This window comes from Nerophis lumbriciformis, linkage group LG06 (genome assembly GCF_033978685.3).
Source record: "Nerophis lumbriciformis linkage group LG06, RoL_Nlum_v2.1, whole genome shotgun sequence".
Lineage (NCBI taxonomy): Eukaryota > Metazoa > Chordata > Actinopteri > Syngnathiformes > Syngnathidae > Nerophis > Nerophis lumbriciformis.
In genome coordinates this window covers 32868828-32891567 of record NC_084553.2, presented here as the reverse complement: position 1 = coordinate 32891567, position 22740 = coordinate 32868828, and the positions used below count along the sequence as shown (strand labels likewise).

Genomic DNA, 22740 nt, shown 5'->3' with positions numbered 1-22740 from the left:
GGTGTGGTTTTGGGGCAATACATCAAATGACAGATGGTAATATTAAGGGCGTGAACCTGACTCATCATCATTTGCTGTGACATTTCTATTCCCACATTTTTACACTACCTACCAGAAATCATCTTTCCTTTCCAGGCACATAGTCATACATATATAGCCACCCTCCAATATAGAGCCCTCCCCGATGCCCCATGCTTCCCTCTCTCTGTCTGGGCAGAGAGCCAAGCTACACCCTCCCTTTCTCTCTCTTTCTCTCTCTCTGGCTCTGGATCTCAGTGGATTCTCTACATGTCAAGCAAAGCCTCACAATGCTGCGCTTCCTAAACCCAGGAGCTTAGGAATTTGCTGTGATGTGGCTGTTCCCAGAACCCTCTTTCGTCCCTCTTTGGCGGATTCACTGTGTGAGGCTCTGATGGACGAGCTTGGCAGGTGGACCAAGTGAGCGACATCACCTGTTTGGGAAATCTGTCTTTAGGGAGCTGAGATCTTGCTCTTGCTTACCCACCCTCTTCCTTGCACACACACACACACACACACACACACACACACACACACACACACACACACCTCACACACTTGCCTCTCCCTTCCTTGGATGCTGGTGTAGTGAACAGCAGGATTCTCTCGGCTGAGCCACATGGAGGCGCAGGGAGGGGCTCCCAGCCCAGGTAAGAACCCGTTCTATTGCATCTCAATAATGCTTTGTTTGCTTCTTTGATCATTCTGGATGCGTAACCTGTTAATGGTCATCCTTCATGCCCCTGGCCTTACCCTCGGGTTTTTTTGGGGGTTAAACCCACATGTGGTAACACATTGTGATCATTGTCCTGACATACCATGACAGTTCTATAAACTCTCAAGTTGCAGAGGAGAGGGCCTCTTTTCAAGCATAGGTCAGTCATGCAGAAAGTGTACTGATGAGAGACAAATTTGCGTACAATAGTGGATGCATTGTGTGAAGGCCAATCCGGGGAAGCCCGCTGTATGGGCACCTCACACAATGCCCCTCCATGCTGCATTGCAATGCAACATCTAAACATTGTTGACAGTGTGTAAACTTTGATGCTGATGATTAAAAAAAAAGTTGGGTAGTAAATTATGCATCAGGTATACAAACATTGAGGTTCAGCTCATAGTTGGTGCTGAAACTGCAGTCCTGCATCGAACTGCCGTTATAGAAGGTTATTACTTTAGACTACATCTGCATGAAATAACTCTATAAGCTACTTTGTCAGCATATACTCAGACCCACACTTGTTTGAGGTCCATGATGAAAGATTATTCATTTATGTAGATGAAATTCAATAAGCCCAAACATATAGATTCATTTATGGGCTGGAGGGTCACAAGGAGTTTTATTATGATATCAACGTAGAGGCCACTTTATTAGGTACAGTAGGTATAGATCTGAATTTTCCATTAAATAACTATGCCTCTGAATATCAGAAATACATCCATATATGATGCAGTGTAGCAATTATTATCAATTCTTTATGTATACCTAATGAAGTGTCCAGCAGTGTACAGTATATCAAAGTATAGTTGCTGTTGACGTCACGTTGTTCTGATGAAAGTGAGATTAATTCTTTCTGCCAGTGCTGCAAATGAATAACTATTGATTTATGTTGCTGAGACACTTGGTTTAGCATTTGGCAAACCCACTCCATATATATTTTTTTCTCGTTTTGTCATCCATCACCTTCTGCCAGTCTGAATCACATGGAAGAATGACAGCTTGAGGCAGGCTCTGTTGAAGGTATTTTATATTTCCATCAAACTACCCATGTACCACATATCCCCATCCACAGATGGCCTAACCGATCCCAATTCAGACACCATTTGTCAGGAACCTCTAAGCAGTTTAAAGAGAGGTGTGCCCAAAATGAGAATTTTGGCACATCCAATCCTTTTATTGGCCAAAAGGGTATTCTCCCAAATTTCAGACTGACGTCTTTCAAGCTCAAACAATAATTGAAGACATTTATGGAAGGCTAACTACTGGATGATCTCTACCATAGGCGCCGATCCCGTGGGTGCTCGGGCCCTGAAGCACCCACGGGACAATGCCGAGCACCCATGTGGGATTGATGGCAAATTCTTTCTCACCACCAAGCAAAAACCGCGCATGCTCAGGCCCCTTCTACAATAAGCCGGCTAAGGTTATCGAGGGTAAATCCCACCTAACCTTATCCTTGTCCACACACACAATGGTCGTTTAAGACCCCCTCCGTCAGCCGGCGCAACGCAACCTAATATGCATGCGCGGAAAATATGCAATTCATAGTCACCTCCAGTGTTGCTTTGTGTGCAAGTTCTTATATTTAACTTATCTGAACAATATCCAGTGTTGTGGTATTTCAATTAACTGGAATCCAGTGGGCTGTGGGACAATATTGTAGTGAATCACACCTGAGCCATTATAAATGAATCAAATTTAATAAACATGTGAAAGTACACAATGTGACTAAAAATATTTGACAACAATCAATCTCGGGATTTAGATATCTGAACAGGACACTCCTCACTCTTTTGCCTTCACCTTCATTGTCCATTTGTTTTTGGTGACTTTATATACTCTGGACTTAGACGTTGAGTCTGTGACATACATGGCGGACAATAACTGATACAGTCTGCTTTGCCAGCACAAAAGCATTCGCTGTTTTCCATAGTCTTCCCTCGTTGGCCAGGTAATACAAAGCACACGCTACCTTTTTTTATTACATCCACGGGAGCCCGCATTCTCGTTGACTCTCCTTCGACAAATGGACAAAGTTTTTTGGTAAGTATAGTCACAGCTGACCTGGACAGTTCTCTTACCGTCTGAGAAGTGTTGTATCGGAAATAGCTGCAATCGCTTTCTCTTAAGGTATTTATGTGTGATTTCCACAAGCGTCTGTACAGGCGGAAGGAGAAACATGGGCATGTTTGGATGACTCGCCTCCATATTTCCAGTGGTTACCTCCGAGTTACGAAACCGCTTTATTGTGAAGCTGGCTGTGGCACGTTCTTTCTGACGTCACTTCCTGTGTGGGGCGCTGTCTTTCTGGCATCACTTCCTCTCCGAACTCAGTTTGTACACGATCAATGAGTCCATACAAAGCTAAGAGCTGGAGATTCAAGAAATAGACGGCGCACTTACCCGTGTAAAAAATTGTCCGAGGAGGGGACCCTTAAACGATAGTTTAGTGTGGCGAAAATGGGGCTTAGGCTAAATAATTATTATCCAGCTTAGTGTAGACATAGCCTCATAAAAGTAGCGTCAGATTTGCCGCCCGTCCGAGCACCCACTGGCAGAAATGTAGATCGGCGCGTACGATCTCAGCTACATTATATATGGCGGTATGGGGATAAACTCTTCAGTCATGGGGCTACTGTAGGCTTAAACATAGCTATGTTTGGCCCGCAGCCCATTGACACATTTTTATTTTGGTATTTAGAGGCAAAAAGTTTGGGCACCCTTGCTCTAAGTAGTAGGATGCCAGATTATCCTATCACACCCAATTTCAGCGAGACACATACTCCATATTACATCATCGGGGTTTATACCCCAGAGGTCACCAGTTCCAAGAGTCTTTCTCAACTGAATACGCCACAAACAGCATCACAAATGATCATCTTACTTCTACGCCATTTTTATTGACATACTGAAGACTAGTAACCTCACAACACAGATTTGACCCTCAGTCCTTCGGATTGGAAAACCTAAACAGTGACAACAACTCTAGAGAACCAGGCTATTAGTAATGTTAGCCAGACTACATGGACAACTGTAGTGACGGCATGTACTCGCCCACTGTCTCTCATTTCCAGAGGCGGGTGCATGTCTCACACAGGCTCAACATTCTGATTATCCGGGAACCTGTCCCATATACATTGATCTAGTGCAAAGAGCAGTGGTAGCCTACACCCAGGAGCACCTGCAAACCCCTTTGGACCAGTTCAGCCCAGCTTGCAAAGACTTTAGTATACCCATCATCAAAGGCAAAACAAAGACAATGGGACAGGGTATTACACACTGCAAGCCGCAAACTTCTTAACCAACCTTGGATCCACAATCACTGACAACCTGTCACTCGATGCTGAACTCAGCAGCCACATTGGAAACTCTGCTAGCATTTATTGAAAGCTCACAAGTCGAGTGTGGAATAATGGAAAGCTCACAGTCTACACAAATACGCAGGTTTACAGACCTTGTGTCATCAAAGCACACGCTTGAATAGCAGCAAAACCAGGACGCTATACTCACACCAAAAGCATTGTCTGAACTCTTACACCTTCGCTGCCTGAGGTGCTTACTGGGCAGACAGAATCACCAACAAGACAATCCTGGAGAGAGCACAACTTACCAGCATGTTCTCGCCTTTGAGGCAGCACCGTCTCTGTTGGCTTGGCCATGTCCGGCGGATGGACGATGGACAAATGCCAGAAGATATCCTCTTTGGGCAACTGGCATCTGGTAAGAGATCCATTGGCCGCCCCCAACTACACTACAGGGACGTCTGGAAGCAAGACCTTAAGTCTTTTGACATCAGTCCAGCTACTTAGGAAGCTAAAGCTCACGACCGCTCAAATAGCAGCTCGTTGTCCGCACCGAAATGCTCCCATATGAAACAACCCTGGCCAAAATCTACGAAGCAAATACGAAAAAGAGGAAGCAACTGCAACAGGACACCATACCCCATCATAAGGATTGACCTCTATCTGTGGCTTTTGCCGCCGGAGCTGCCTCTCATGTATTTGTCTTATCAGCCACAGAAAATGTTGCACTAAAATCTTACTCCCAGACACGAGAATTCCGTGCTCTCCAAAGACTGCAATGATGAAAACGAGTGCACAGAGATTAAAACTAGGCACATCACAAATGGCCACACAGATCCAACTTCTGACACCATTTGTCAACGAACGAAAAATCATTTGAACTTGGGCATATTGGATTGAAAGCTTTGTCGCTCTTCCACAATATACTGGAGGAAGGCCCATGTCCTACACTGTGCCCCATTTAGTCATCAACATCTTCGGGTTCTATCGCCCATGGGTCACCTGTCTGAAGAGTTGTTCTAATCTCGCACATAATGGATTGCTTGATTAAATTTGTCATGATAGTCTTAAAAGTACTTGACTTGCCTTTGGCCTTTGTTCACACTTTGAATTTTTTTGCCCATATGCGACCTGTATTGGATTTTTTATGTCAGTGTGAACAGTGCAATTCCAAATTTTTTCATATCCGACCCAGGCCTTTTCGTATGTGGAAATAAATCTTATATACATTCAGGCCCATTCATCCGACCAAAATATCAATAAAAATGATATAATTATTCATTCACTATATTAATTATTCGTTATACTTATTCGCCAAAACAGACTGTTGCAAATTAAATAGTGGACAACAGAGCAGAAAATAGGTTAAAACCTAGAATGAGGTTACTACTTCTCAGAGTTCTATGACACGAATAAGCTAAAACAAATCAAAGCTGTTTTGCGGTGTAAATATTAAGCATTCTAACAATGCCAACAGCAAACATTATGTTATTGTTATCACTCTCTGAGGCAAGCAATCAATAGAATTCAATGATCAATGATAGTGTGTCATGTTCTCTTCCTATCTTCACATATTTTATTTGTTAGGAGATAAAAAAAAATAATCATGCGAACGTAAATGACACTTGCCATCTGGCACAGCCCATCAGCCATCTGTTACTCTTTCATCACACAAAAAATATACACACAACTGCTGCATCTTGCAAAATGCCACTCAAATCTGGCCTAATCAATGCTGTATTTGTAAATGTCTGCATTTAAAGTGCCTAATTCAGATACAACGTGCAAGATACGACAATGTATGAAGAGATGCCAGATAAAAAATGTAAATGCCCAATGGAGTAAAATTTTCTACTTACTTCCCTTTGACGTGTTGCTCAGTTTTACTTTGAGCTTTTTTCCGCATTTGAGTTTTAAGATCGAAATGTTAAATGAGCCAAACATCCACTGAAGTGCATATGGCTACAACTCCCATTACCAATGTCTGCATCCTGTGTGTTTGTGCTCTATTAGAGCCTAATAAAGACATCCAGAAGCTGCTAAAGCTCTCCAGCTCAGGTGACCTTTCTCAGGAGCTGTTCCAGCAGTATGCTGCAGGCGAGGAAGAGGAGGAGGAAGCTGGCTTCGCAGGACACACCGCCAGCCTTCTGCACATCTCCGAGAAGAGACGTGAGTACAATGGAAGGCGCGACAGAGAGAGATCATGAGATGTTGATAAGGATATAAAGTAGGTACTGGTTGGTAAAGGGGATGTCTTAATGGGTGGATAATTGCTTTAGCACATGGGTGTCAAACTCTGGCCCGCCATGTAATTTAATTTGGCCCTTGAGGCAAAATCAAATTAACATTAGAGCTGACCCGCCGGTATTATACAGCGGCGGTGCTGCTGTATAATACCACATTCACCGCAAATACTCATACTTGCCAATCCTCCCGATTTTCCCGGGAGTCTCCGGAATTTCAGTGCCCCTCCCGAAAATCTACCGGGGCAACCATTCTCCCGAATTTCTCCCGATTTCCACCCGGACAACAATATTGGGGGCGTGCCTTAAAGGCACTGCTTTTATCGTCCTCTACAACATGTTGTCATGTCTTCTTTTCCTCCATACAAACAGCGTGCCGGCCCAGTCACATAATATATGCGGCTTTTACACACACACAAGTGAATGCAAGGCATAGTTGATCAACAGCTATACATGTCACACTGAGAGTGGCCGTATAAACAACTTTAACCTGTTACAAATATGCGCCACACTGTGAATCCACACCAAACAAGAATGACAAACACATTTCGGGAGAACATCCGCACCGTAACACAACATAAACACAACAGAACAAATACCTAGAACCCCTTGCAGCACTAACTCTGCCGGGACGCTACAATATACACCCCCGCTACCACCAAAACACCGCGCCCCCCGCCCCACCTCAACCTCTCAACACAATGCCTCAGCTCCGCACCCAAGCTGCTCAATTGCTCTCCGTGTTCGGCAGCACTTATCTATGTAAGCAACTTTTCTCCTCAATGAATATGACGAAAACGTCTCACAGGATACGTCTGACTGATGAACACTTTCGTTTGATAATGAAGGTTGCCTCAGCTCAAAGCCTGAGCCCCGACATTAATGAACTAGCATCCAAGAAAAGATGCCAGGTATCTGGCTTGGGCACATCAGATTAGATCAATGTGTCACAAACTGAGCAGTAAAAAGGCCTGAATGGTTAATTTATTCATTGTTATTTTATTTTAAAATTGATTAGCCTCTGGAAACAGTTAATGTTGATATTTACCTCAGAAGGCTGCAAATAGAAAAGAGGCATTCCATTTTTTATTTAAATTGTATTTAATATGCCGTTGATGTTTTCCCGTTTGTTTTTTGAAAGTTGATTTTGCACTATTAAGTTATATAAGCATTGCTTGTTCCATATTCAGTGTTAAAGCAAATCAGTGTAGCAAACTGAGCAATAATTAACGTTTTATTCATGCACTTTCTCTTGCCACTTCAAGGCTTGAATGTTTGATTCATTCATTATTGTTATTTTATTTTCAAATGTATTATTAGCCTGTGGAAAAAGTTTATTTTGATATTTACCTCAGAAGGCTGCAAATAGAAAAGAGGCATCCAATTTTTATTTACATTTTATTTGATATGCCATTGCTATTTTTTTATTATTATTAGTATTATTTGAAACTCGATTTTGCATGTCACTATAAAGTTATATAAGCCTTGCATGTTCAATATTCAATGCAAAACTTGTTTGGGTCGATATTAAAAGGTTAATTTGTTCAACCTTGGCCCGTGGCTTTGTTCAGTTTTAAATTTTGGCCCACTCTGTATTTGAGTTTGACACCCCTGCTTTAGCAGGTTAACTGATTAATATCAGATGTGTCTAATCATCTATGCAATAAGGATCATTCAAATAAAAAATATGTTTATATTTATTTTTATGCTTTAAAGTACAATTCAATCAAAATGAATGGTTTACTTTCCGTTGTAAAAAGCCTATTATTAACTAGACATTTAAAGTACACTATTAAATCCTTAAACGATGGCTGCAGCACAGGGTTGTAATGCTGAAAGCTCTCATTGTGCATCAGTGCTACACAGCGCTGAATACTGGGGCTCCATGGGTGACAAGGCAGCTTTTATCTGCTTCACTAACTGAACCCTTTTTGACAGCTCATCCGGAGGCTAATGTCTGTGACCCACTAGCCAGCCTTGCCACCTGGCAGCGCAGCTCACCTGTGGGCCTGCTTACACGGCTCCACAAGTCCTCACTGGTTGAGGATACGAGCAGTGCTAGCCAGTGAGCTAAAAGCCACAGGCTGTCGACTCATTGTCCAGCATAGAAGCAGGTTGACACAGCGAACTGTCGCACAGGCATCCATTAGCCCTGGATCATGGCCGTATTTAGACCCTAAAAAATACCTTTGGCAATAGTAGTAATTATAATGTATTTTAATAATCATTTCAAACATTGACTCCAACTCTGAGAGACTGACGACCATATTTTAGTCTACACTAGCCAGTTAGTATCAATTTAAAACACATTGATACTACAAGTCCCACAATGCATTGCAACAGCTCTTGCATTGTCACTTCCGGACGACTTCGAAGCGATTCTGTACCATCATCCGCCGCCTCAGGAAGGGGAAGCAGTGCAATGTCAACACCGTGTACGGTGAGGATGGTGTTCTGCTGACCTCGACTGCGGATGTTGTGGATCGGTGGAGAGAATACTTCAAAGACCTCCTCAATCCCACCAACACGTCTTCCTATGAGGAAGCAGTGCCTGGGGAATCTGTGGTGGGCTCTCCTATTTTGGGGGCTGAGGTTGCTGAGGTAGTTAAAAAGCTCCTCAGTGGCAAGGCCCCGCGGGTGGATGAGATCTGCCCGGAGTTCCTTAAGGCTCTGGATGCTGTGAGGCTGTCTTGGTTGACAAGACTCTGCTACATCGCGTGGACATTGGGGGCGGTACCTCTGGATTGGCAGACCGGGGTGGTGGTTCCTCTCTTTAAGAAGGGGAACCACATGGTGTGTTCCAACTATAGTGGGATCACACTCCTCAGCCTTCCCGGTAAGGTCTATTCAGGTGTACTGGAGAGGAGGCTACGCCGGATAGTCGAACCTCGGATTCAGGAGGAACAGTGTGGTTTTTATCCTGGTCGTGGAACTGTGGACCAGCTCTATACTCTCGGCAGGGTCCTTGAGGGAGCATGGGAGTTTGCCCAACGAGTCTACGTGTGCTTGTGGACTTGGAGAAGGCATTCGACCATGTCCCTCAGGAAGTCCTGTGGGGAGTGCTCAGAGAATATGGGGTATCGGACTGTCTGATTGTGGCGGTCCGCTCCCTGTACGATCAGTGTCAGAGCTTGGTCCGCATTGCCGGCAGTAAGTCGGACCCGTTTCCAGTGAGGGTTGAACTCCGCCAAGGCTGACCCTCTGTTCATAACTTTTATGGACAGATTTTCTAGGCGCAGTCAGGGCGTTGAGGAGATCCGGTTTGGTGGCTGCAGGATTAGGTCTCTGCTTTTTGCAGATGATGTGGTCCTGATGGCTTCATCTGGCCAGGATCTTCAACTCTCATTGGATTGGTTCGCAGCCGAGTGTGAAGCGACTGGGATGAGAATCAGCACCTCCAAGTCCGAGTCCATGGTTCTCGCCCGGAAAAGGGTGGAGTGCCATCTCCCCTGAGACCCTGCCCCAAGTGGAGGAGTTCAAGTACCTCGGAGTCTTGTTCACGAGTGGGGGTAGAGTGGATCGTGAGATCGACAGGCGGATCGGTGTGGCATCTTCATGGAAGGCAAAGTTCTCAATTTACTGGTTGATCTACGTCCCCATCCTCACCTATGGTCATGAGCTTTGGGTTATGACCGAAAGGAAAAGATCACAGGTACAAGCGGCCAAAATGAGTTTCCTCCACAGGGTGGCAGGGCTCTCCCTTAAAGATAGGGTGAGAAGCTCTGTCATCCGAGGAGCTCAAAGTAAAGCCGCTGCTCCTCCACATCGAGAGGAGCCAGATGAGGTGGTTCGGGCATCTGGTCAATGCCACCCGAACGCCTCCCTAGGAAGGTGTTTAGGGCACGTCCGACCGGTAGGAGGCCACGGGGAAGACCCAGGACATGTTGGGAAGACTATGTCTCCCGGCTGGCCTATGAACCCCTCGGGATCCCCCGGGAAGAGCTGGACAAAGTGGCTGGGGAGAGGAAAGTCTGGGCTTCCCTGCTTAGGCTGCTGCCCCCGTGACCCGACCTCGGCTAAGCGGAAGAAGATGGATGGATGGAAGTCCATTGGTCCCAAAAAAAGTCTAATTTAAAAAAAGCAGATCAACTTTGCATGTGCTACTGAGACTGTTAAGTCATGTGCAACATGTCATTTTAGCATGCTGCAGACAAAAAGCCTTCAGTAATTGCTATGATACGAATAGGGGTATAATTAAATAAGCTCTGCTTCTTCCTACTCCTTTACGGACATGCTGTAATGAGAAACTGTAATTATGTGATGTATGATATTATAATTGTATGCATGTTGGGGAAAAACTAACACAGCTCGTTACCATTAAAGGGAAACTGCACTTGTTTTGGAATTTTGCTTATCGTTCACTATCATTTTGAAAGACATGATGACGGTGGTATTTTTTTTAATACATTTGAAATATTAAATAATCGTAAATAAAAGTCCGCTTACAGTGGAGCCGATGGGAGGTCCTCTATTTCACCCATAAAATCCAATAAATAACCATTGAAAAACCGACAACAATACTCCATTTACATTTCGTAATTTGAATATTGACCAAGTATCAGTGATATTGTTCTTATAATCGCAAACGTAGACAAACTTTTTCATAGCTGCGCTGTGATCACTTCTGTGTGTCACTATGTTTACATCATGGTCTGCTGCTTCCTCACTTCCTTACTCCCTGTAAGTTTATTCTAGATCATAAATCATGCATCTCACCTGGACAAAAGACATCTGAGTAGGTATTCCGACAAGTTGGAACACTTTGACAGCCATTTAGGACTCGGAAATGGCCAGAACGACACGAAAAGACGCTAGGTCCACCCCGCCCTCCGCACACACCATTTCTTTGTGAGGATTATGAGTCATTCTTCATCCAGCAGTCGGCATCCTAAAAACAGCAGACATTGTACAGTAAGTGATGTTTTATAATGTTTGTTGGCTCTCATAAAGTTCGCAGAAATCAGTGATCAAGAAAAAAAAAAAGCAAACGTTGTGATGCGTTTTTTAAATTAATGCGCTGTAAATTAAATGTGCTTGTTACTACATTACATATATACTTACATCATGTATATAAAACTAATGGAGGTGTTTGGATGTTTTTTTAAGGGATTTATAGGCAAAATTGCGTGGCTCCCATAGGCTCCATTGTAAGCAAACTTTTGATCACATTAATTTAATATTTAGAATGCAAAAAAAACCCAAAACATTCATCGTCATGTTTTTCATAATGATTGTGAACAATAGGCAAAATTCTAAAAAAAAAAAGTGCAGTTACCCTTTAAGCTACAGACTACAGATTAAGCTACAGACACACACAAAACGGATGTTCGCAGTAGGGCTGGTGACTAAAAGTACTTTTAAGCCGTTTAAATGTCATTAGGAATACACTATAGTGGGACGTCTGGGAGACTTCTTTTAAATTGTTGCAAAATAGCATCTTGGAATTTGGAGATTGATTAAACAATAATTATATCTGTCACATTCATTAGTGGACATGCAATCATTTTCTGTTTCTTGTAGGATCAATGCAAATGCCACATTATATATAGTTTCCCAAATTAATTACCATACCATTGAGGCCTGTACTTCCCACAAATTAATACAATAATAATGAATATTTAGGATGGGATTAAAGGCATGCTGGCAATAGCTGCGATATGTCAAATGATTCGGTACACATTTGACTGCCGGGTACAGCTTTAAATCTTTCATTTGTGGTTTAACCCAGGTGTCAATTCACACACAAGCAAGGCCTACCCTGATTAGCTTTGGCGATGGAGGCAGTTTTTCACCCTGTCTGGGAGACAAAGCGCACTGATCAATTATTTAAGGAGAAGGGGAGTGGGGTAGAGAAAACAAGAGGAATGGGGATTAAAGAAATAGAAAAAAACAAGCCGTGCATAAAAAGAGGTGTTGACATTTTTTGGAAACATTTTCATCATGTATTCTATTTCTTCACTTTCACATTACCATCCCATTCCTTTCATCTCCTCTCCCTCGATAGTGTCTTGGCAGGAGAGGTCTGATCCGTCAAAGCGCCACAATTTATACTGTAATCAGGGATGGGTCATTACTGAACTCCCCAAGGGAACACTTCCATGTGCATCTCAGCACAGAATAGAAAGCCGACAGAGAAAGCTGCCATTTGTCTTTGTTTTCCACAGCAGCGTTACTGCAGCCTGGAAGAGAATATTAACAGCTTCTCGTGGAAGCCTTTTGAACACCCACACAGCCTGTGGAGGGATTCATCCACAGTTGACAGGCTGACTCGACTCACGTGGAAACGCCTCAATCTGCTTCAGAATGAAGAAAAATAGATACTTGCCTTTTGTAGCTGTGACAGCTTCCATTCGTCTGAAAAGACAAAATATTGGAGTGGGCACATTAGTGAGGTCAGAGGTCGCTCAAACTCTCAAAGGACGTATGTCAGGTTTGTTTCACACCAAACTAATTCAAGCAGCCCTTCATGTACCATCCAACCTGCTCAGTGGCCTCGTGGTTAGAGTGTCCGTCCTGAGATCGGCAGGTCGTGAGTTCAAAACCCCGCCGAGTCATGCCAAAGACTATAAAAATGGGACCCATTAGCTCCCTGCTCGGCACTCAGCATCAAGGGTTGGAAGTGGGGGTTAAATCACCAAAATGATTCCTGGGCGTGGCCACCGCTGCTGTTCACTGCTCCCCTCACCTACCAGGGGATGAACAAGGGGATGGGTCAAATGCAGAGGACACATTTCACCACACTTAGTGTGTGTGTGACACTCGTTGGTACTTTAACTTAAACAAATGTGGTGAATTAGCGTTTACATATGCAGAAGGCAAGGATCTGTTTTTGTATCACATAAGGAAGTAGTACAAGTCAACTTCGTTTAGATTTGTTGCTGCCTTTGCAGATTCAAATGTGTGCCTTTACTCTTTACCCACAGAACCTCTGAGCAGTGTGTCATCTTTAGAAGTCCACTTTGACCTCCTAGACCTCACCGAGCTGACCGACATGTCGGACCAAGAGCTGGCTGAAGTCTTTGCTGACTCTGATGAGGAGAACCACAATGAGTATCCACCAGGTGGGACGTAGCACACTAGCACAAAAAACACAACCGATGAGCTGCTCTTGTTGATTTCGTCAGGGTTCGCCACTCACAGAAATGGGTAAGAGCAGTGGTAGTCAAACTTTTTTCACCAAGTACCACCTCAGAAAACACTTGGCTCTCCGAGTAAATATGCTATAAAGTGTAAAATTAGGTGGCAGGAATGTTTAGGATAAACACACTTACTGTAATTGAACACAAACATAATGCTCAAATATTTTAATCATATTCATTACGGCACACATGTATGTTTAAGTGCAAAGAATTGTGCAGGGACATCCACTGTTCCAAGCAAATATTAAAAAAGACATACAGTTTAGTTACTTTAAAGTTATAATAATCCAGTGTAGCACGATAATGTTCACTTCAGTCTCTTTCAACTTTTACTTTATGAGAAACAGTGTCCTCTACATTGGACATCATTGTACATCAGTTCGGAAAATGCTGTTTCTCAGAAATGTTAACTCACACAATGACTTTTGATAATGGAAATGCCTCATAAACTGATGTTTAGCTTCACTGGCTTCCAATATTGATTGATTGATTGAAACTTGTATTAGTAGATTGCACAGTACAGTACATATTCTGTACAATTGACCACTAAATGGTAACACCCGAATAAGTTTTTCAACTTGTTTAAGTCGAGGTCCATGTTAATCAATTCATGGTAACATATAAAATATATTTTCTCTTGAGAGAGACAAGCAGTAGAAAATACATGGCTGGATTGAGGATTAATCAAGTAGTTTGGATTGAGGATTAATAATGTCGTTTTTCATTTTACTCATATTTCCTGCAGTGTACAGTTTTTTTTTTGTTAATTTCCCTCCTTGCGGTGCGCGGTGACCGGCTGGACTGGGGCGCTTTGCTTTTGCAGAACGCAGACTTTCTAACCTCCGCCAAAGAGGTTATGTTTTGGCCAGGGTTTGTTTGTGTGTTTGTTAGCAACATAACTCAAAAAGTTATGGATGGATTGGATTTTGATTATTTTTTCAGGAAATGTCCAAAAAACTATTCCTCTTATCTACTACGAACACACTTCACTTCCTGTCTACGGCGTTCCACACACAGCTTTGTATGCGGCTCTCGCACTGAACAAAAAGAACAAAGGAGATGTATTGAAGTCTGGCTAAAGCGCCAGAAAAAAAACTACACACCAAGTTTTTGTTTGATACCGTCACACGTCACAGCATCATTGTAAAGACTTTAAAATTGCATTACCATGGTATCTATAATAACATTACATCCCTAATATTTAATATTTTTGGCACATTACACACACAATGCACAAACATCATCAACAATGACACTCCACAGTTCATATTTACAGACTTCTATCGTGTACCACTAGACGGGCTACAGTTTAAGACTCACTGCGGAGTCAAGCCCAAAGCCCAGGGGCCGGATCTGACCTGCCAAATAATTTAATGTGGCCTGCGAAAGCCTTAAAATATGTGTCAGTAAAGTGCTTTATCTTTTCTTATAAATGGTATTTGTTCTTTGCATTTTGACAGACAAAACGCATTGCATGCTATTGCATATTTTTTAAACATTAACATTACTTAATGCAATAAATATAATACCATCATATACTGTATTTAAAACTTTTTGTTAGTTAAAATAAAAATAACATCTGCTTGACTTGTAATTTCAAGGCAAGTTATCCATCAAATTGTACCCTACAAAAATGACAATAGATTTTATGGTAAATCTGGCAGCTTATTTGCCAGAATTTAACCATAATGAAACTATAGTACCGTTTTTGTATTTGCAGTAATATGCTGTAAAAAAAAACCTGTAAATATTACGAGAAAAATAAGCGACTGAACTGCCAGGTGAATCCCTTTACATTTATATTCATTAATTATTCACGGTTACAAGCGGTCTTCTGAAGACAGCCATACTGCGGTGTGGCCCTCAATGAAAACGAGTTTGACACCCCTGGTTTAGAGGGTAAAAGTATCATAGTACCTTGCAATGGCTTGTCAATGGGATGGTATTGCTTTGTATGTCATCAGGACTCTGAAATTGACAACTGATTCCTCTTAGTATAAGCAAATATTCTTTATAAGGAATAGCAATATATATATACTGTACATCAAACAGATGTGTACCGATCCGATATCAGCAGAAAAACAAGTACAACAATAAGCTTGCAAATAAAACTTCCGATATAAGCTCCGATACAAGCAGTCCTGCAGCATTTTTATTTGAGCAAAGTTAACAGCTAAATGTCTTTCAATAAGCATAGGGAATCAACATCACTGCGCCATCGTCCTCTGTCCTGGGCGATCTTTTCTAGCTCCCTCCACGTGTAACTGGTCTGCTTGGCGTCAGCCCCCAGGTCCTTTCTCCACGTGTTTCTTGGTCTTCTTCGCTTTGTCTTCCCCTGGGGTTTCCAGGTCAGTGCCTGGCAGGTGATATTAGATGTTGGTTTTCTGAGGGGGAAATCAACTCTCCTCCTGATCTCTTCCTCCACTGGTGCATGGTTTATTCTTTGCCAGAGATCTGTGTGGCTGAAGGTTTCCAGCCAGTAGATGTTGAGGATCCTTCTTAGACAGAAATTGATGAAGGTCTGTACTCTCTTGGTGGTGTTTTTTGTTGATCGCCATGTTTCATATCTGTACAGCTAGACAGATTTGATGTTCGATTTGTACAGGCAAATCTTGGTGCGCGTTGTGATGAGGTGGGATCTCCAGATGTTTCTGAGGGTGATGAAGGATGCCCTTGCCTTTCCAATGCGAGTTTTCACGTTCGTGTCCGTTTCTCCCTGTTGGTTCACCATACTGCCTAGATATGTGAAGGTCTCCACTTATTCCAGGTTGTTGTCACTAAGCTTCACTGGCTCTGTGCTGGTAGAGTTGATCTTCAGGATCTTGGCCTACAGGGGGTGGATGTGGATGCCAATTTGCAAAGCGGAATAGGCTCGATTTGACGTTTTTGCCGTCATCTGATGCGAGACGGGCAAAGATGTCGGCAAAGTCCGGGTCGTCTTGCTGTGACCAGCAGGTCCACTGGATGTCGTTTTTCTTTCCATTCGTCGTGTGCTTCATCACCCAGTCGAGGGTGAGGAGTAACAGAAACGGTGATAAGAGGCATCCTTGACGTACACCAGTTTTTATGTCAAAGCGTCTGGTCAGCTGGCCTCTGTAGACGACCTGGCAGGACATTCCCTCGTAGGATTTCTGGATGAGTCGGGTCAGTTTAGCTTGGATCCTGTAGTGCCGGAGGAGTTGCCACAACATGTCAGGCTGTTACAGGCCTTGAGGAAATTACAAAGTTGACGTACAAAAGGGAGTTCCACTCAAGGGATTGCTTGACAATGATGTGATCTGGTCGATGCATGATCTGTCTCGCTTGAAGCCCGCCTGGTGATCTCTGAGTCTGAAGTCCTCAGCCTCTCTATCAGGAGCGTAATGCCTCCATAGTTCTCGCAGTTACTAAGGTCTCCTTTCTTGACCTTGACCTACCTAAGTGGCTTTATATATCCTCTTGTGGGCGAAGATGCTGCCCCCGATGACGTTGTTGTTTAATCTGCATAGGTCTGCAACTTTCTCTCCATTCTCATTCATCTCTCCGAGAGCGTGCTGTCCAACCACTTCCTCGTACGCTCTGTTGTCTGATCCCACTTTTGCATTAAATGTTCACATCTTTGTCCTTCAGGTTGTTTAGGACTGCTTGTCGTCTGTTGTAAAATTATTATTTGGATTTTTCTTCATGATCATTTGTAGGTGCGTATAACTGGATCATATTCATTTTGATGTTCTTCTTCTTAGTCCTAAAACTTTCCGTAATCATTCTTGAGCCATGTGCTTGCCATCCAATTAAGGCTTTCTGAGCTGTACTTGAAAGCATGATTGCTACGTTCTCTGTGTGTGCTGCGTTTTCGTCTTTATGTCCTGAGTACAACAAGATTTCTCCCGTAGCCAGTCTTGTTTGTCCGGCTTGCAGCCATCTAGTCTCGCTCAGTCCAAGCAGGATGATGATCTGCGCATTTCGGCTGACACTTGCACTGCCTTCCCTGCCTCGTACATGGTCTTATAGTTCCATGCACCAATGGTGGTGGTTGCCCTAGTCAACATAAGGGTTGTGGGCACTGAAGCTCCCTTTCGGTTTTGGCTCCAGCGCGTCATATTTCCAGGACTTTCCTCTCCCAGGACTGGAGTTTCTTGGGTAGTCGTTTTTGTAGCTTCTGTAGTTTTTACGAGGTGACGGCGCTGACCTCACGCCCAACCTTCCTCGAAGGTCCAGGTTTCTTGTTCTGAGTTTTCCTTCTCCTAGATAGGACTGCCTACCAAAGCTAATAAGCTACATCTGCCCGGGTCAAGTCAAGTCAGACTTTATTTGTACAGCACTTAACAACAATTGAAGTTGACCAACGTGCTGCACAGGGCACATAAGACAATAAGAGCAGTAAAACTGTGAATACTACAATATACAGTAAAAAAAAATAACAGCAAATTTTAGTCGAAAGTGTTGTAAAACAAGATAAAATCAAGGTGGTAACTGCAGAGTGCTGGTAAAAATAGGTGTGTTTTTAGCAAGGTTAACGTGCTCAAGTGTTTTTGCAGCCCTAATGTGCGGAGGCAGATTGTTCCATAATTTGGGGGCAGCCACCGAAAAGGCTCTGTCTCCTCTATTTGTGAGTCTGGAGTGAGGGACAGACAAGATGTCAGGACCTGTTATATAGATGTTGTATTTTGGTACAGTGAGGAGAACAAGTATTTGATACACTGCTGATTTTGCACGATTTCCCACTTACAAAGCATGTACTCTTCAACTCCTGCACACGCAAGGTCCCCCTTGCTCAAGTCAGCGCGTGTCAAGGTCTATTTGAAGTTTGCCAATGATCATTTGGATGATCTAGAGGAGGAATGGGAGAAGGTCAGGTAGTCGGATGAGACAGAATTTGAGATTTTTGGTCTGAACTCCATCTGCCGTGTTTGGAGGAAGAAGAAGGATAAAAACAATCCCAAGAACACCATCCCAACTGTGAAGCACAAAGGCGTCAACATCATTCTTTGGGGATGCTTTTTCTGCAAAGGGGACACGACGATTGCATCATATTGAGGGGAGAATGTATCGTGAAATCTTGGCCAACAATCTCCTTCCCTCAGTAAGAGCAGTGAAGATGGGTATTGACTGGGTCTTTCAGCATGACAACGACACGAAACACGCCAAGAAGTGTCTTTTTAAGAATCATCTCAAGGTCCTGATGTTTTTGCGAAGTCGTGACAGGATGAGCTACTTGTGTCTCTTTGAGTCTCTTCCATTTAAAGTGTCTGTCTTCATGAACATACAAAATATATGCTGATCATCAGAACACTTACAATATTGCAATTCAACGCAAATATAATCATTCAGCACACACAATGTGATTGATCAAGACGGATCACTGTTCTGCAGGCACTATTTTGCGTCTTTAATTAGCACGTCTGAAAAGTATGTGCAAACTGACACAGTTACGTGCATGGCTGTGCTCATGCTGCAAAGACAAACGATGGATAGACAATCCTCTGTCCATGTGTGTCAACATATTTGGACATTGTCATAAATAAATATTAACCATGTCGTCTATTAAGTAATATCATTTAATAATTTTACAGTTCCTGCAAATTAAATTAATGTGTTTTGGTGTCGGCTGGCATGGTTTTTTTTTAAATGCTGTTAGTTTTTTAGTTTAGTAAATATATTGTTATAATACCGTTTTTTTTCGGACAATAAGGCACACTCAAAATCCTTAAATTTTCTTAAAAATCGACAGTGCGCCTAATGTACATCATCATAGTAGTTGTGAATATTGACCTCTAAGAAATTGTATTTGTTACATGTACATGTAGTAAGTGTGACATGTAGATAGCAGTCACACATAAGAGATACGAGTGGACTGCAAGTTGACGCCTGTTCAATGAATGACTCTAGCAAGTAGCTGTAAGCAAGTAACATCAAAATGTTTATGTTTCATTAGGAACAAAGAACATCACACATGGCCCTCAAAAATCTGTCAAAATGTTTTTGTATTTTTTAGTATGACTTTGGTACACCATAATACACTTATTATGGTGCGTGAATAAGGAACCCAAAATGGCACCTACTAGGTTATCTGGTGTTTGTATTTCCCAATATTATGCAAAAAACAACTTTTCTTACTTATTGGTAGTGGTGTTTATTTGGAATCTGCAAAGGTCTCAAAAATTGCACGCGTTCGTTGGTGGAGTCTGCGCCAAAGCCTTAGTCAAAAAGCTCTTTCTTTTTCTCTATCCTCTTGTTGTGGGACATTCATCCTCTGCTGTTGCCATGTCTAAAATAAAGTAGCATACAGTTCTAACTTATATCTGCAATTAGACTCGCTATGGAAGCGCTAACAACAACCAGTACAAAAAAGATGACGGGTAGAAGGAGCCCACAAAATGGTGCATCCTGAAGAGACAGTCGGAAAGCGGCTTGAAGATGGTCTGTGAAACATAATCTATCGAACCTTTTAACCAAAGAACCACCATTACATGTTACGTAGACCACAAGGAAGTGTTTTAAATATAGAAAAAAACAAAATCATAGTATGAACCCTTTAATGCGCCTTACAATCCGGTGCGCCTTTTGTATGAAAATAGACCTGAATAAACCCCGCTCATCAGCAGTGCGCCTTATAATCCGGTGCACCCTATGGTCAGAAAAATACTGTATATCTCCTATATGAAAAGACGTCTTTCAACAAGCATTTTCTTGCGTTTGGATCATTACAGACGCATGAATGCGCTGCAGTTACGATGCAGAGCGCTAAAAATAGTTTCTGTTGTCTTTAGATTGCGATTCTAAAATTGTGGAAAAGGTGGTGCAGATTATAGATGTGTGCTGTTAGTTCAACAACATCGCACACAGGTTGGAGAGCAGATATGTGTGGAAGGCAAGTCATGCCAGTAGAACATGCAAAAACTTCATTTAAAATAGGGCAGTCTGCACCACTTTTCATTTGTAGTCTTAGTAGATCACATGCAACACGCCCACTGATAGTAAAACTGTATACGTTGCACATGCTGTTTAGCACATGGTTTTTAGATCTTAGCAGATCAGGCCCTTAGTCAACAATGTGTGTTTGATCATACAAAAACATGAAAAGCTTGATGATAATTTTCGGCCAAGACACAATCATACTAAAATTAGGGTAACACTGCACTTACAAAAAAGGCAAGGACAAGGTCATTGGCGATACTTTCTATACTTAAATGCACCAAAAAGTCATCAGCATCAGGACCAATTAGTGATTCTGGCCTGGTGGGGCTCAAGGGCACTTAGACACCAGCTGACTTTGGAGGTGACACAGTACACGGCCACCATACCCTCTTGAATATTTATAATGTGTATTATTAAAATGATTTGTCTTATAGCCATCAGTGGAGTAACTGGAAATACTCTCACATTTAAAAGCAAAGACGTGAATCCCTCCTCATGGTTTCATGCATGTATGCATAATTGAAAAAGGCACATGAGAGTCCATCCTGCTTGTATTTCACGGCAGCGAGTGCATGAAAATACCTTTGACGCTTTTCCAAAGAAGGCAAAATTGTCCTCCATGTTTTATTCATGACCAGGGTGCCTCATCCTGCATGCAAACGGTGAACTTGCTCGTGTTGTTGCCAACCAGAAAGCTCACCAGATTTTTATGCCAGCCAACACTCCCAGATAATGTCCTCAAATAGAGTATAGAGTGTGTGTGCGTATATAGTTCAAACATGTGATTGTTTCTTGATGAAAATGACACCAATGTGATACATGGAACTTTGTGATAGAGGTGAGGCATGGGCAAGCTTATGCAGCGCCAAAGTGTTAGTTATCATTGTGAAAACAAATAAATGGTACCCAGCAAGCATTTTAAAAAAATGACTACTACCACCTGCAGGCCTGGTGTGGAACATTATCAACTGCAGTTTGCAAAGCGTAAAAGCAAGGTTTGCATTTCTGCCATTCATTTGGCGGAGGTCTGTGCTTTACTGAGTGCTCTTGCAAACTGAGTGATAGTTCAGCTCCAAATATTTCATACCATCAATTAAAATTTTTGGAATGAGCTTTTAGATGAAAATGACAGAAGAAAGCGAAACAAATAGTCTTAAAGGGCCTGATTTACTAAAGGTGTGCGTGTACTAAAACGCGTGCAAACCTGACACCACACGCAAAGCTGATCTACTAAACGTCTGTTAAATGAGTAGAATAAGGCGTGCCATCCATTTTCCGTCTCTGTCTTCATTAATGTACAAATATATGCTATTCATCAAAACGCCCACAATACTGGGAGAAAATGCAACTCTTAACTATTTAGCACGTGCAATATGAGTCATCAACAATCATCACTATTTTGCGTTTTATTTTGCACGTGTCAGAAGGACGTGCAAACTGACACAGTTCCAGACACGGCTGCAGGATCAGTTCTTACGCTGCAAAGACAGACAATGGACAGATGAGAATGCTCTGTGTGTGTTAACATTTTTGGAAGGTCAGAAATAAAATGTTTTAGACATATCGTCTGTTCAGCAATTAATTTTTCATAATTTCATAGCTGCTGGATGACTAAAGGGGCTGGTTAAAATGAATTCAATTGATGCGTTTTGGTGTCTGCTCTGTTTTTTTTTATGTCAATCGTTATTTTTATTTAGGAAATATATTACTAATGCGCTGGTGATGCATTCAACAAGCATTCACACTCACATTGTGACACTTATATTTCCTTTAAAAACAGATCTGGTCCACTACATCATTTTATTGTGACCCGGCAAGTCATTTAAAGTGGTTGTCCGCCTCATATGTGGTCCGCCAACCTATTTTATTTGACCGACCATACAATTTTATGTGGCCTACCATGTTTTTAAATTGCTGCCCAGCGCAGTATTTTATTGTGGTCCACCACATCATTTAATAAGGGCTGCATTATGATTTTATATGTCATTTCATTTGGGCTGCCGTGTAATTTTATGCGGTCCACCACATCATTTTACAGTGGGGAGGCTTCATATGGGCCCCTTCCTGGGTGGATCTCGCGCCAGATGAAGGTGGGGGCTTAAATAATAATTTTGCAACGCAGTCTGTTGAAAATGATGGAAAGTGCCACTCCAAATAGCATTTGACAGCTGTGGACGAAGTTGGAATTGCCACAAAACACATTGTAAGATATTCAAAACTCTACTGGCAGCTAAATTGCCACAAATTCGGCACGTTTCATGTGTCAGTAAACCACTAAGAATGGGGCCATATGAAACCCCTTCCTACTGTATGTGGCCCACCACATCATTTTAAATGGCCCGCCATGCAATTTTTATGTGGTTCACGTATATGTGGCCTGCAAAAAAAATGGAAATAAAACAGCGTTTTCTGGCTAGGTGTAT

At 42.4% G+C, this 22740-nt stretch overlaps 1 protein-coding gene across 1 annotated transcript in view; it reads left to right on the top strand.

Moving 5' to 3' along the window:
- Window positions 1–259: 259 nt before the first annotated feature.
- The window catches only part of dbndd1 (dysbindin domain containing 1), a 32721-nt gene continuing 10240 nt past the window's right edge, over window positions 260–22740 (top strand). The window contains exons 1-3 of the mRNA XM_061964179.2: window positions 260–668; window positions 6052–6207; window positions 13205–13342. Of these exons, the coding sequence (XP_061820163.1) occupies window positions 638–668; window positions 6052–6207; window positions 13205–13342 (325 nt within the window). The 5' untranslated portion in view covers window positions 260–637. The remainder of the gene's footprint in view (window positions 669–6051; window positions 6208–13204; window positions 13343–22740) is intronic.